At 43.2% G+C, this 16,140-nt stretch overlaps 1 protein-coding gene across 1 annotated transcript; it reads right to left on the bottom strand.

The window, feature by feature from the left end:
- Positions 1-5,459: 5,459 nt before the first annotated feature.
- Positions 5,460-6,289, bottom strand: LOC6614065 (probable V-type proton ATPase subunit F 2). Its single transcript, XM_002038483.2, has 4 exons — positions 6,185-6,289; positions 6,047-6,128; positions 5,752-5,957; positions 5,460-5,693 (listed from the first exon to the last, which is right to left on the bottom strand). Exons 1-4 carry the CDS (start codon positions 6,236-6,238, stop codon positions 5,661-5,663), a joined length of 375 nt encoding a protein of 124 aa, XP_002038519.1. The 5' UTR covers positions 6,239-6,289; the 3' UTR covers positions 5,460-5,660.
- Between the last annotated feature and the right edge of the window lie 9,851 nt (positions 6,290-16,140).

Below are 16,140 nucleotides of genomic sequence, written 5' to 3'. Positions count from 1 at the left end.
AGTGTTTATCTTAATTATTTCACCCAAAATATACATTTCTCTGGCTCCAGACTTAAGGTTAATTCTTTCAAAAGATACTGTTTATGTATAGTAGTTCGAAATTAGACCATTAAGTATAAGTCAGTTGTAAGTATATTACTGTGATGGCAAAATAACAATTGTATCTCGTGGCCTTGTGAAGTATTTTGACTTTGCATTTTTTACTAGTGGCATTAATCTATATATTTATTTGTAAGATTCTGACAAATAAGTAATATTATGAGCTAGATTGATTGATTATTGATTTACTTGTTCTTTCAATTGTCATATTGTCTTATATGTAAGGACATCTATTTGAGTGCTATAATTTTGTCCCAATGTGTAGGAGTGTGAAAGTGTGCATGGGCGGTGGGCGTGGCCAAGCCACATTAGAGCAGAATGTAGGTGGCTGCGGGCAACTAAAGTATTTGTTATGCGGTAAAAATGCATAAAAATCCTGAGACCGGCATTTATTTAAATTTATGCCGTTATAACGTAATTTTGCATTACCCCAAAATGATGGCGAGCTGCGCCACCCTCAAAATCGCCACCCCCCGTCAGCGGCTCTCTGGTATTTTATTGTTGCACCACCGAGTGTGGGTGTGTCTGTGGATGTGTGTGTATGTGCGGTGGGTGTGGCACACATTGCTCTGGCATTTTTATTTTTGCAAATTTTTGCACATTCTGCGGCCAACGCCACCGACAAAGCCCAAAGCCCAAAGCCAGAAAGTTGCGCTGCGCCGTTATTTTGGTTAAATAAGTATTTGGCAATTGTTATTTGAATAAACCATACTCCCGCGTCTTTTATCCTTTGTGCACCAGGCCCACTTGAATTCATTTGCTATTATTATTTTTTTTTATCGCATTTCAATTGTTTATCAGTGTTTACGTACGCTCCGATTTTTTCCACTTCTGTTATTGTTATTGCACCTCGTTGGGATAATACGAAACTTATTCATTTGTTATGCATATGAAGTGAATTCAAAAATGAGCTGCGGTTTATTGCAGCGTTGCTATGCCATTTTTTTGGCCACGGACAACAAAAGAATTGTTCCCCAGTTAGAAGTGCGGCTTCCGCTCAAATGTCGAACGGCGTAGGCTTTAAAATTGGAATCCCAAGTTTGGGGAAACCTGTTTCAGTCCTGAGCCAAGTGCAAACAGCGGGGAGCGGAATGGAACCGAGCTTCCATTTGTCACTTCCAATTAGACCGAGTCAAAGCGAGTCAGGTGAACTCTGTCCCGGCTGCTAATCTCCCGACATCTGTGCCCAGCTCTCCAGAGTTCGGACCGGGGGTCGACCCAGACTCATTCAATCAATTGAAACACTGACACTGCTTTCTCTGTTTTGAATACAAATTAGCCGGAGTGATGGCCGCCCCACAACATGCAGCTGCCACGCCCCCAATCAAGCAGACCCACACTCTGAAAAAGGAGAAACTTCTCCATATATATGTGTAAATATATATTGCTCTAAAATAAACCAGTTGTTTGGAAAACGTTCTATTTAGAATTTATAAATATTTTGAAACTTCCAGGAACGAAATGACTATTTGGTTTAAACGCCTTGTTCGTCAAGCTTTCTTTTTTAATGAACTGCAAAATGAACTTGCTTCCTTTGAGCTCATTTGAGTTTAACTGCTCTAGTTATTCGTACAGTTAATACTTACATCATTGCTTTTTTTGCACCGATTTGCGTTTTCCTGAGTGCACGTATCAGCTTGTAACACTGCCATCGATATTTGTTCCGATGAAACGGGGGTTAATTTAAATGCAAAGTAATTAATTAGACACTTGGCTGGCAAATCAAGTAATCCAATCTGGAGCAAAGGACCCGCAGGAGGACTAATCAAGGGCAGACCCTGGCCAGGCGATCCGCAAAGTGACCAGCGGGCTGGCCAAATGTGCTGTACCATAGCATTCGAGTGGGAAACGAGTATGTGCCATATATCAATGCTGCCGTGCTTATCCACTCAGTGCCCAGACAATGGCAATTTCAATGATTTTGTTTAGCTCAGTGATTCGGAGAATTGAGTTCGGCTGCGAGCCGTCCGTCCACATACGTATAGTATTATCCATATGCTACGTGCCGCAGGCAAATCGAGGACGCACAAACCCACCAACGCACACGATTCGAATGCCTCTCAATGAATTGCTGCCAATTTGCAATGGTTAATGAAACGCTTTGTGCCGTGTCGATTGCATCGAATCGGCTGTGAGGGAGGGGAGTGCAACGAGCAGTCCTCGGACTAACTAATCCGATTCCCTGCAGCTCATCTCCGGACAGAGATACTGCACTTTAACCCGCTCACTTTCCTTGTTTTCTTTGACATTCGAGTTACATTTTGGCCAAGTTCCATCGATTGACGTTCGAATGAACTCTGCACTGGGAAAATAAATTCGAATATATCCTAGTAACGACAGAATTCGGTTTCCTATTTAAGTTTCTTTTCACTTTCATCATAGCTTTAAGTCATTTAAACTGAAAGGCATTTAATAATAATATTAAAGCGCCTCTGAAAAAGAACGTATAATTTATTAATTTTTAATCTATCATAGAATTATCTATATTTTGTATATAAACCTTTATTCATAGTTAAGTTAGGATCTATTTATTTTTAAACTCCTAATGATGCTAACTATTTCAGTTTAACCGCTTTTTCCCTCTAGTGTTCTCGTGGCCATTTCAATTTTGTAATTGAGATTAGCTTTTTGGGAATAATGGAGATCAGATCATTTAATTAACTTTGTTTTCGAGCTCGTTTCTGTCACTACGGATGTCAAGGCACATTTGGGTGGGCGTGGTCGCCGCTCCTGTGTACATATACATACGTCCACCGATGTGCACTACGAGTATATACATATTGGACCAGACCGACAAGTTCTGAAACGCAATAGTTTAGTGATGGCCGGACATCGCTGGTGGGTTTGGCGAATGCCCTCAGATGTCTGTTAATTTGCGGAGCAACAATTCCATTTGTTAACCCGGTCCGGGACGGCATCTTATGCTCCATTTGGCAAGCGGATGAAGGAGCATCGGAGGCTCTGTGTCCATGTGTCTCGATTTCATTTCCGAAATTGAATTGCCAAAAATGTGGCATCAGTTTCCGCACTCGAGCTGGGGCCCAGTTCCAATTATAATTATGCCAGTCTCAGTCGGTCTGAAGGACTCCATCTGCCCCGTTTTCTGGTCTATGTATTTCATTTACACTGGCTGAGCCGAGCTGGATCCGGACTCTTCCTGACTCTGACTATCTTCGTCATCGTCTGGCTGCTGCCGGTGCTGCTCTATTTTCACTTTTCCTTCTCGCATGGCTTAGAACGAGCCAAATTGCATTCAGCTGTTTGTTTTTATGCGCTGTCACGAGAATTCCAAACTACTTTTGAATAATTTCATTTATTTATGTTCCCCATTGCTCGGCGCAAAGTTTCGCTGCAATGCTCCGATTCTCCGCTCCTGCTGTCTTCAGTCACTCAGTTAGTCGCTTATTTATTTAGTTTTCTTTCTTCTCCCTAAACTGCTAAAAAGGCGCAGAGCTTGTCGCTGTGTGTCAAAAGTTCTGCCTTGGGCCTTAAAGGGTCTCGTCCCATTTCCACTTCCGCCGCTACGCCGCCAATTGATGCCATATTGTGCGCGTCTTGCTGATGAAATCGCAACTTGAATAATTTTAATTGGGTCTCAGTGGAAGCAGGTGGGTCAGAATGTCTCGTCAGCTGCTAATCAGCTTGCAAAGATGAGAGTGCACAGTGCACACCTTTGGCCAACGTTCAGACCTAAAGACTTTATCCTATACAAAAACTAAATACATAAAGGCTCTCCTCTAGGATATATAACGATATTATATAATCGTATAACACCTAAAATGGCAAAGTGTGCTGCAAGTTCCATTCAGTTCTTTGAAGTATCAATGGCAGTCTCCGGTTAGTTTGGGTCTCTGCAAAATGCTTTTGGCAGGTGACAGCCAAACTGCAGCAAAGTGAGCTTGGCAGACTTCATGTAATGCAATTACGCATACGCCGCGTGCGCCCCCCGCCCAGTGTAAATGGCGTGTGCGGCTAATTAGGTCCTAAATGCTCCACGCCATTTTGTTGTCAAAACCTGCCCGCCCTGAAAAAGATGGGTGGCAAATACTACGTGTCCAGATACTTGACAACCAGCCAGTTCTGTGTTCCCAACGGTCACAGCTCATTAATTCACAATGCGATATTACACATTGGAAAAAGGCGAATATAGACATTTTGGCGGCGTTTCCACATAGTAAACAATGAGCAAAACAGAGCTAAAATAGATTCCCAAAGAATGCAGAATAAATTTTAGATTGAGAATGGCACTGCTGTTGTAATGGAGATTGTAATTCCACCTTCCTCTCATCTATTAAAGAAATTTAAGGACCCCCCAAAAGTATCATCCAATGTTTTGAAAGAACGAGAAATTTTAGCAGACTTTTGGGGAGACTTTATTTTAATGGCGTTGCCATTGATTGGAAAATTAGTACAAAGTGAATAATAGCAGAACTTTTAAAAGAAGAAGGCATACGTTTATGGATACTTTAAGTACACTAGTTTCTTACATATAAGATTGTAATTATCTGGAAAATGGAGATTCATTTTCGAAATTTCACTGGTTGGTCCTTTGGTCCTTCATAGCTGGAGGGATTTTGTCAAAGTCAAATTGATACATGGTGGCGATATTAATGAGTTATTTTCTTTATCAACAATAGCAATACATATGTAATAGTATGCTAGGCCAAACTGCATAGCAATTGCTTGTGAATGCCTTTTAGCCAAGATTAAAGCATTATATAGCCAAATTTCGGGCGGGATTCCTGTGTCGGAGGTGCGGAATATTGCCTGCTTGCTGCTGCGCTTTTGTGGGGCCACCAGGGAGGGCTACGTCCTGCTCCATCTCTGGATTCTGGGGGCTCGGTTCCAGAAAACTTGTCACTGGAGCAGAAGTTTCTGAATGCATTCTCGGCGCCAACTTCTTGGTGCGAAAAGTTGGCGCAAAATACTTTGCTCGAATATTGTTTTCGCATGCTTTTGTTGCGCTAAGCAGCCCGTAAGAAGCCGCTTTCCCCGACATTCGCTGCAACTGGGTCCAGATCCAGATCCATCCAGACAACGTAAACTGTGCTGTCTTTTTAAGAGTTTTTATTTTGTCAGGTTTCTGTTGTCCCTTTTTGGGTTCGCCGTTTTGTTATACTTGGTTTTATTCGGTTTTCTTCTGGCATTTTTGCCATGTATTGGCATTTCAGCGCTTATTTGTATCGTTTTCGTTCACTTTGTTGGTACTTTGCTATGGCTTTTCTTTTTCTTTTGATTTGTTTTTGTGCGGTTGCTGTTTTCAATTTTGTTGCAAGCGCAAGGCATTTTTGTTGCTTTTCTCTTTTCAGATTGTTGCTGCTGCAGTTTTTTTTTTGGCAATTTCCTTAAAACGCATGAGCTGAAAAGTTGCCCCATGTAGGTATAAGCTTTATTTTCCCCATCAATTCTGTGTGAATATATCTATGTTTGTGCGTATCTGTTTTCGAGAACTGTTCCAACGACTTTGTAGCACCAGCATTTGGTATGCATTTGAAAAGTGTGCAAAATCCTTCATTAGACTCCCCCCAACTCCCCAAAAGTGACTGCCATAAACTGAGCCGCTAGTAGTGCCTCTCGGGCGGACTGATGACTCTCTGGAGAAGAGTTGGTAAGGACTTGGGGCTAACCCGTTGACGGCGCACTATAACTCACTTGGGCCCGCTTCAGAATCGAGTCCCTGGAGGAATCGTAGGGATGCTGTTTCGAGGGAATCTCCAGCACAGTGGGCACGGCCAGATTGTGAGCATCGACAGTGGGGCGAATCATATCCGCGTAAACCTGATTGATCAGAATGATGGCTATGTCCGGTCGCCTCAGGAACTTTTTGAAACACTCTTCGACCTGTTTGGGGGTGGTGTCTGCAATACAATGGAAAACGATACGAGAACAAATTACGAAATAGTGGTCTGATATATAGGAAAGCTTTTGAGCTCCTAAATGAAATTACCCCTTTCCACGACCATGAAGTTGGTCTTACGATCCTCGCCGACCTCTCCAATGCCACCAAGCAGAAAGCCGACACACGTGTCCTGAAAAAATTGTGTGTGGACATTTTGATTTGTAAATATTATTTTTAGGCTCAAACCTCATCCCCAATCACGGCCAAAAGGCGTCCCAGATCCTCTGTGTTCGTCGACATATTTTCTTGACTGAAACAAATATCATAAAATTGGAACAGACAAATGGAAGCAAGCACCTACGCCAACTGATTCTTAATGGTAATCCCTAGAAAATAACTTACTTTTCAAAGGCTTTGCCATAACTAGATTATCGTACCAATTAAAAATGTATAAATCGCATTTGTTTCTGCCAATATGCGACTCATTCTTTAGGGCGGTATACATGTGCATCTGCCGCCGATGACAAAACAATTGTTTGGGTGAAACGGTTGTGGAACAGGAACGGAAAATGGGAAAAACTGCACTTGACAGCCACGCCGCATTTGATGGCAAAACGCTGGCTGCACTTCGCTGTTTGTAGTGTTGTCGAGCGTAAAACAAGTTTTATAATTGTTTAAAATGTTTGCTTTGCCGCTGTCCACTGCAGTGCAATTTTATAACGAATTTCTGTCAGTTGCTGCTCAAAACTTAATCGAAAACAATGGTCGGCAAGCGGCGAACTGTATGTCAAATTGCCGGCTCACTCCCTTCAGCTCAGCCGTTTACGTAATGCCAACAGCTCCTAATTGGATTAGATAACTTCCCAAAGGGCTCAGCCAGCGAATGATACGCATAGACCTACGCCCACGAAACTGACGCACATATGTATCACCTTCGTACCCATTGTCCCCCTTAGAGTAAATCGCCTCAGATCTCGGCCCAAAGTCCCGGCCACCAAGTTGGTGTTACGTGTTCGCGAGGAGGCCTAAGCCCAAATGCCTAAATGCGGCTAATTGCCGAGCACGACTTTCGACAGACCAGCTGCCACTTGAACCCAACACAACACTCGACTCCCAATTACAGTTAGCGTTTTTCAAATCAGCTCTAATTGTTTACAGTTTACAGTCCACATATCAATAGCCATCGTTGTTGTTGCCGGCGTGTGGCATAACTAATTATGATTAATGCTTCAAAGCCAGCCCCTGACATTTGCCATTAATTGACAGCTGGAGCAACAGCTCACACACCTGCACTGAAAGAAATGCGTGTAATATCGAAGTGATTACACACTCAAAACGAGAACATCTATGTTAATCAAATGTAAATTAGCTGAAGCCGATCCTGATAATAAATATTTTATATATTGCATTCCTTTCAAACGATTTATTTAAATTGACCAATATTATTGAACACTGATATCATTAAAATTTGAACGCAAACATCTGCAGACTAAACAAGTTTTTTGGTATAAAACATTCAAAATATTGTTGGCCAATCAGCTTTTTTATTTGTATTCACAATTTCCCTTATTATTCCGCAATATGTTTATAATAACGAGTATATTTCCGAACTTTTTAATATCATTTAACACTTAAAGAGCGTTTTTGCCAGAAGAATAAATATATTTTTGCACTATGTTGCTAGAATAGTCACCGACTAAAGTGTCAAGCAATTCTTTTCTGTGCATAATGCACCCGAGGTGCATTGAACTTTCGGCCAGGCGGAAAACTGTCATTGCACACAGAGACCGGCAATGAAACTGCAATTCCATATGAACTGGAACCGAAAAATTTAAGCTCCAAGCCAAGCCAAGCCCCAATCGAATCCCATTCCAGCCAAGCCATCGATGCTCTGGCCCGCTGACCTTTTTCCACACATTGCGATTGCTAATGGCGGAGCCATCGAGTTCCAGCTCCAGCGGACTGGCCAGCCCCAAACTCACAACCGGCAATTCATGCTACCGGTTTTAGTTTATTGACTGCCGACTGCTGGACTGCTGCCAACATCACCAGCCGAGGCAACATCATCCGCAGCAACAGCAACAGTGTGTCAAATGACTTTTGCTTGCCGGCTTCTTAAATATGGACATGGCGGCATTTAGTTTGCTGCGGCTAGAAATTTTCACTTATGCCCGACACGTTTTGCCTGTTTTCCCGCTTTGGGTTAGCTGGAAATTTAAATTTTGATTTCGAGTGCGAGGTTCTGGTCTTCCCATTTTTCGACTACTGTCCATTTTCTCTTTTTGCCTAGATTGTGTGACACGCATGAACTAAAGAACCTAATCGAATGAAGGGTCTTACCTTAAGATAATTAATTCAATACGAGTATTGTTGATTAATGTCATTTTCATCTGTATGAATTAATAAATAGCATTAGGGGCATATATAGAAGAAATGTGATCTATTAGTACGAAATACCATATGTGCCCTTAACAACATCACACCTCAAGTTCAAAAAAGAGCTTGTTTTGAAAGGTATCCCATATGAAAAATTAGAAGTCACCGTTTAGCGGCTGCCAGTTGTGGGATACTCGCAGGTGTATATCCCCGGCTGGATCTCACGATGGTGTCTTCTGGCCGGGATTCATTTGCTCTTTTGCCTTTCGGCCTCTCGTTTTGAGTGCGCCTGAACTTTGGGAAGGCATTTGGAAGCATCGCCGAGTGCAAGCACGCCTCTTATTTATTTAGTGCTTAAAATACCATAGCATTTGCGGGATTATATAAGGGAACCTGACGCCGCCGCTGCTGCTCCGCATGCACATCACGCAAATCAAGTCAAACCGAAAAACCAAAAAATCAAAAAACAAAAAATGGAAAAAATTCGCAATACGCTTTCTTCTGAGCTGAAATGATTCGCAACAAAATGAAATGAACCTTTCAGAGCGCGTAACGCGCTACTGCTGCTTGTGATGTTTCTGCTGTGCCGTTGATTATTCAACAATTTTATTGAAAGGTAAACAGGCGCTCACAAGAGTAAGAGCTGTAATCACAAGAAAGCCATGTGCGAAATGTCAAATGCAGGCGAACCGAAGGCAGTACATGACATCGACATTAACGTCACGGCGCCGACATCGGCCGATATATCTCTCTGCCATTCACTTGCCAGGCTGACAACACACTATATTACTATATGCACTCTCTTCGCGCGACTGCCAATCAGTTGGGCTGCGAATGAAATTAGCATAATGACAATATAATAAACAAGGGCAAAGGCCTCGTCAGCACGGCTAACCGCAAATGATCGTTAGCCAGGAGCATTTGCAGAATGGCAGGCAACAGGAAGTTCAGGACTAAGCCTCCGCCGATTGGAAAAGGTTCCGCGCTTATGACCACCTCTAATTAAACGGGCTGTTAAATGAACAAACTGGACGAACTTTTGATATTTTCCGATATGTTTCGATTTATATATATGCTTATAAAGCTGGAAATGTTTCTAGAAAGTTGATAAGGAAATTTTATTATTACGGTATTGGAGGAAATCCATTTTCAAAAAGTCAAGATATGTCAATCTTAAGTAAATTGTTTATTAAAGATCGGTAAAATAAAAATGAAACCCCACATTGGCAACAAGACAGCATATTTATATGGGCTTTTGTTTTCATTAAATTAAATTATCAAAATAATCCGTATTATTTCAAAGTATCAGAGAACATGCCTTCAATTTGTTTATCACATAACTTATACGATTTAAAGGCGGTTTTTTTTCGCAGTGTACTTGCTTGATTGAGCGGGTGTTAACAGTCAATGTGCAGTTGGTTATTATGCAGGATCGAAGCCAAAAATCGTGTCAATGCATTCAACGCAGTTCTCTGGGTTGATGACCCCTGCTGAATGAATAAAACCGAACGACACAGCCCCACCCCCGAATTAAAGCCCCGTATTTGTGGATTCCATTGACGAACTGGGTCACCATGTGGCCGCCGAGTTGGCTGGCTGACGGCGGTTTGGCCTTATTGGGGCTAAAAACTGGAGGGCGAGTGGTGCCGGTGGCTATGGTTGCGACTGTGGCGGCCAACAGCCAGCGGAACCGTTAATAGAAATGCATTAGAATCCAAGCGTTTTGGCGTTTGTTCCAATTCTGAGAGCATGCCGCACATTAGTCTCGAGTAATGGCCGTCTGCAAATCACGCCACGAATCACAATTTATCAAGAAACGTCACGTAATTACCAGTCGACGCCAACTACAAGATACATTGACAGTTGTCGAATACACACGGTTCAGCCGGTTCTTTCCAAACTCTGAATTCTCAGCAGCTGTCTCCTCTGCCGTGCCGGCAGATGCGTTTGATTTGTGAGCTCCATCCCAGAGCCAGGGCCAGAACCCAACGCCAAATCCATGGCTCGTCTTCTACAGATTTGTGACTCCATTGTGCTCTGCCTTATTTCGTATTCCAATCACAAAGGCGTTGTCAAAGCGGCGACAACAACGACGCCAAGCGCTGTTGCCAGTCCTCCAAGCAAAACAGTTTCCGACACACTGTGTAGGAGCACCAGAAGCCAAGAGCCGATCGACACGTCACTCTCCCCAGAGGTTGGCCCAAAAGTGGGCCCAGGGAGCCAGGGGAAGTTCCAGAACGGAATAGCAGCTGCTCCTCCAGCTGCAGATGGGGGAGTGTTGGCATTAGAAATCGCCCAGACCTGTAAGGCTGGTGGTAGGCCTCTCAATATAAAGAGGAAGGCCCACGTAAGCTCCAATGTTATTACATACTAAAAAATCGTTACTCATTGCAACCTCTTCTTTTAAAAAATAGTAATAATAGATAGATAAAAATAGTAATAATAGATAATGTCAAAGCTTCAGGAATTTCTAAATTGAAAACAGCTAAAAGTAATAAGTTTACAACCAAAAATCCTACCTGTATCGAATAACTTTCGAACTTGCATAACATTAATATTATCGATCGAATAGTTTTCGGTTTACAATTAGATGGCATTTACTTTTTCTCCCTCTGTATTTGGTCAGATAGTAATCGTTAGGCGTGTGCAAAAACCTTAATGAGCCTGCGTTACCTACGCCGGTCCTATAAATAGTTTTCCAGAGATGAACATGCCGAAGATAAAAGCCGTATCCGATGGTTGGATTCTCAGAATCCGTACTTTGTACGCAGTTTGTAATTCCTTGGGCGAAAAGTAAAAACCCATTGTACGAGAGTACTTATGCAACATTTCTCATTTTCATTGACTTTCGATGGCATGACAGGCAGAAGTCGGCGATAAAAACAAGGGTTTTCGCCTGCTGCGAATTTGTGTGTGCTAGGGGGGCTTACGCTAAACATTTTCGCATTTCTGCCGCTTAATTGGCCTTTTAAATTAATATAAATTCAATTTATGCACGCGCACATGCTGCCGCAGTGCAAAATATAATGCGCATACCACATGTGGGCCCGCCCCCTGCCACGCCCCCTCGGCGACTCAAACAGGCGAATCGTGAAAGAAATGCTCGGATAAAGAAAATGAAACACACTCACACACACACATCAGATCAGCGCTTATAATACGCATCAAAACGAAATAAAATCGCTTTTTGTGATTGATTGAGGCGTGAGTAATGAAAAATTGAACGTGCAACAAACGCAGACGGGCGGACGGCTTGGTTAGCGATATGTGTTCCATGTCTGTATGACTCTGATTTTGTGCGCTACATTACCTTTGATTTCGATTCACAACAAATCAGGCAGCCATTTACCTAAGAGAAGCGCCGTAATAAATCGAAACGGAACGAATGCCAAGAATGGAAATGGAAATGGATGCGAGAAGCGTGAAAAATATTTAATAAAACTGAATTAGCTGTGTGCAGACAGCTGGAACTCCCCGGGCAAATTGCGATGACGATGAGCGGACTCAGACTAAACAAAAGTTACGGGCCATATTAAAATGTCATCGTGTCATTGGTTCAGTCCGGAACATCTGAAGGGTGTGGAGAATGGGCGATCCGGAGGACGAGGTCCTGGGACAGCGGCTAACGACGACATGATGAAGCGTAAACAAACATGTCCCACTGGCGGACAGGCGGCGGACAACGATGGCCAAAAGGACAGTAAGTAAAACAAAATGAAATTTTATTTTGCATTGGAAATGATTGCTGCTGTGACTCATATGCCTCGGATTTTTATTTGTATTCGGAATGTTTTGCGAAAGTGCCAGCAGCATTTTCGGCCAGAGTCCATTTGCTAAACGCCCCGTCCGTTCGCCCCTTTGTTATTTTCCAGCCAACTAGGAGAAGTAGTAGCACTAGGAGGACTAGCAGTCCTCGGAGTAGTTTTATTTGTGCCCAGTTCTGTGTGATTTTTGCCCGGCCCCAAAAAGTTGCAGCAGTTGAGAGGCCGGACTCGAAAAAAACCCGAAAACTCTCTGGGGCACAGACACACACGTAGCCTGACTTTCGGGCGCTGCAGCTGCATTTGGAGCCGGAATCGGAGTTGGAGCTTGGGAGTTTGGAGCTGGGAGCTGGGAGCTCGGAGTTCCAAGGAGATGACCCGCATGAAAATGCTGGCCCTGGCATATTTTTATGCCGCAAGCATGCAGGACAAATGGCTGAAATTTTTGCAGCTCCTGATGATGACGAGGACCGAAGGGCGGATAGGGACGACGGGTCGAATGAGAGCAGCGGCGGCAAGGACGGCAAGGACAGCGGTGGCAGCAGTTAGTTTTCGACATGTGTACGTGGCCCGCCATCAGCAGTTAGTCTGGTCCTGTAGTACTGGCAAAAAAGTCACTTCCTCGTCGCAGCCCTTTCCTCACATACATAGTTTCTTGCGTTCACACACTGAAAAAAAAGAATGGTGCGTTGCCTGAGTTGCTGCTTTAAGCGATTAAATAAATTAAATAAAATATTGTTATAAAAAAGGCAAATATTAGATTTCGAAATCTAACCTCCTATTTGGCCTCTTATTTCTCTGAGTGTATCCCAGCCTCCGTGTCTAGTTCGAGAGGGACAAGCTCAGGATGGGAATATGTATATAAGTGTATGGGAAGAGACATTGAACAAGTCGTTTGTCGCCCGCCCTAGGAATTTATGTGAGCAGAGAGCGCGCTGCTCGAGTTGAAAATTAAACATTGCGTATACGCCTAGGTGCATAATAATTCATGCCTGAAGTGGAGGCTGCCACTGCTTGCCAGGCGACTGCAGGCGAAATTGTGTGTAAAATGTTTTAATATGAGCTCATAATATACGAGCCACAGACAGGACAAGCGGGTCCAAAGTGAGTGGCCACCGCAGCTCAATTTGTGATATATGGCCCTGCCGGGGAGCAAGAAGCCCCTCCCGGTTATTGGAGGAGCGCATTGGCTCGCAAGTGTTGTTCTTTGTGCTGCACTTCGGACCGAAGGCCATGAAATTTTATTGTTTAGTTTGCTGGCCGGTCAAGGCATGCGATATGCCTAAAAATGGCTGCCAGCCGGATATCCTGTGGCGCACGGCCGGCAATTGAATTTACATTTGGTTGTACTCTGCCGGAGAGAAGACAAAAACACTCAGAGCCTGGTGCGCTTTTTGCTGGCAAGTTTCGGGCATTTGTTTTGGTTGCGCTGTTGTTTCTGTGTCTCTTTTTAATTGAACTGGAAGTTGTTTGTGCTCTGGACGACACCCTGGGACAACAATAATGAAATTCTACGATGTTTTCTCGCTGGCCAGCGGGGCGTGGCCTCTGAATACTTTAAAGTCGGGCGTGGCAGCTCCCATTTTCCAATTGAAATGGTCCAAATTCAATCAGGAACTGACCTAATTATAATCTGCGTAAATCCTACACACAAAACACACCGCAGCTCTGATTTTGTTTGCACTGTTTTTTCGAGTAAGCTCTGTTTAGTAGTTGGTTTCCATTACCAAACTGGCCAGATCATGTGGTTTTCCTTTTTTTTTTCAGCTTTCGAGCTGGAAAATCAATTATGACCTGACTGGTATTTAATTAAATATGGTTGGCATTTTTTGTTGACTGCATATTAACGCAATTATTGGGGGGCAGCAGCGGGCTTAGGTATTTTATCCGCCCGTTCAGAATTTTTTGCACTCACCCAAATATTCCTCGCCCACGGCAGGTGGTAGAAAGGATGCGAATGAAATGGTGATCGGTGCTGGGCAAAATGCAATTGTGAAGCGTTTTGCAAATATTTTAGCACTTTTAAATAAATACATGCCGGCGGGGCAGCTGCACTTTGGTGCAATTTATGGCAGCCAAAGTTAAAACGAAAGCCAGGCCAAAAATTGCATTCACGTTAGACGTGGGGAAAACCGTGGACTGCAAATGGAAATGGCAGACCCGTGAACCCCCGTGTGTCGACGTTTCGAAAAATTCAAATATTTATTTTAAATTTCTGCGCTGCACAAACATTTCCGTTTCGTTTTTTATTTCCCAGGTGGAGGCTGCCTCTGGCTTCCGGCCAATTTCGATGCTAGTACTGGTGTGTAAACGAGGGCTAAGCTAAAATAATGGTGTTTTGGAATAGGGAATCCGTCATTTAATTTCATAGTTCATATTCGAAATTCGGCAGTAAAATTACATCAGAAACGTTAAAGGAAATCGCTTTTCATTATCTGCAAAGACCTTTGTTCTCACCGATAACGTGACATATGTTGGGCATTTAAATTTAACTTCTACCAAGTCATCTTCATGTTGAGACTGGATTTTGGCCAATTAAGAGCCTGGATTTCTTTCACATTTTGGAGTATCAGTTTACTCTTGCGATAATCTCAAGTAATCACATCGGTCAAGGTTAGGCCCTCAGGAGCCCATTACTTTTGTGTTCAGCGAACACGCAGGTTGCACTCGAAGAAATTCCGAAATGTTTGATGCTTAATAAGAATGAAGAATTATATTTATGCAATCTATAATATATATATTTAATAAAAAAATAAATTTATAAATCACTTACTTCAGGTGAATTCTTAGATGCATTTTTCCTATTAAATCACCTAAAATGCACTATACGTTTTTTTCAGTCCTTTTCATTGGTCATCGAGTTCTCCTGGACGGCTGGATGGGTTCAAGAGTCCAGGCCAATGTCATTGACATGCCGCGAAAGTAAAAGCCAAACAAACGGACGTCGCTCGAGGGCCACGATGGGCCAGGATGTTTGGCTGAGTGGGCAGATGGCCAGATGGGCAGATGGAACCGGATCGCAATATTGCGACCTGGCCGAAAGACCCTTTGCAATCTGGGCAATAGTCCGCAATATTCCACAATTCTCCACGAACTGCCGTTAATTACACAAATGCAAAAGTCTGTTGAGCGGCCAAATTGGTCGGTAATATATAAATTCAATTGAATAATTTATTTAATTTATTTTCGGGAGCTGCAGGCCAGCGCGTGACACAAAAAGCAGTAAACAAACAAAATTTTGATTTGGTTTTTTTATCACTCTGGACCTCCTGTGTGTGGCAGGTGGGCAAATAAATGTGTGAAAAAAATTTGTCCGGGATGCGGAAGTGTGCAGGAAGCTGACATCGAGGTGTTAGAATTTGGTGCAGCGCAAAAAGGCAAGTGAGGCGAACAACAAATGGCAAACGGGACAAAAACACATTTTTCAGAGCCACACAAATGTGCCGCACAGGCCAAGTGAATTTGTGGAACGAAAACAAATCGTTTAATTGGCTTTAGCAAAACGTAACCATTATACGCTTGCTCCGTTGCGATTATATAACCGTCCATATCCCAGCTCGGCCCAACAACGAAGCCGTTGACAGCGGCGTCGACTGCGACTTGACTTCGATTCGAGTTGGGATTCGGAATCAGGTAAACCAGTTTGCTTTGCCCGTTTCCCTCTGCCCGCTCTGCGACTGCCCCACTTAGCCCAGCTCCGACGATCTGTTTGCTTCGTTTTTGAGAGCAACTGACGCAAGGGTGCCACACCACCATTCACACCACACACCATACACCACAAGAGCCAACCACCGAGCGACACCGTCGCACCACCGACCACTGCGCACCACTCAGCAACGGGTTTGGTGTGCTAGCACAGTGAACTTAGGCTATAACGACTGGTCGACACCAGACCAAGTTGGAATAGTATTCAATACCAATACTAAATCATAATCAGTAAATTATTTATAACTATTTTTTGTTAGTTACCCCATTTAGACTGCCTGCAATAACAATAACTTAGTGTTCCCTTTTACAGATTAACATGGTTAAGGTTATTCTTTTGACTTTACCAACATCTTACTT

This window comes from Drosophila sechellia, chromosome 3R, assembly GCF_004382195.2.
Source record: "Drosophila sechellia strain sech25 chromosome 3R, ASM438219v1, whole genome shotgun sequence".
Lineage (NCBI taxonomy): Eukaryota > Metazoa > Arthropoda > Insecta > Diptera > Drosophilidae > Drosophila > Drosophila sechellia.
Note: the sequence above shows the minus strand (reverse complement) of the source record. Positions and strands in the feature narration are given on the sequence as shown.

Coding starts and splice junctions, on each gene's coding strand:
- LOC6614065 (XM_002038483.2), bottom strand. CDS start 6,238: ATGTCGACGAACACAGAGGATCTGGGACGCCTTTTGGCCGTGATTGGG. Junction 6,129..6,184: donor TGGCCGTGATTGGGGATGAG/GTTTGAGCCTAA, acceptor CAATTTTTTCAG/GACACGTGTGTCGGCTTTCT. Junction 5,958..6,046: donor CTTCATGGTCGTGGAAAGGG/GTAATTTCATTT, acceptor ATTGTATTGCAG/ACACCACCCCCAAACAGGTC.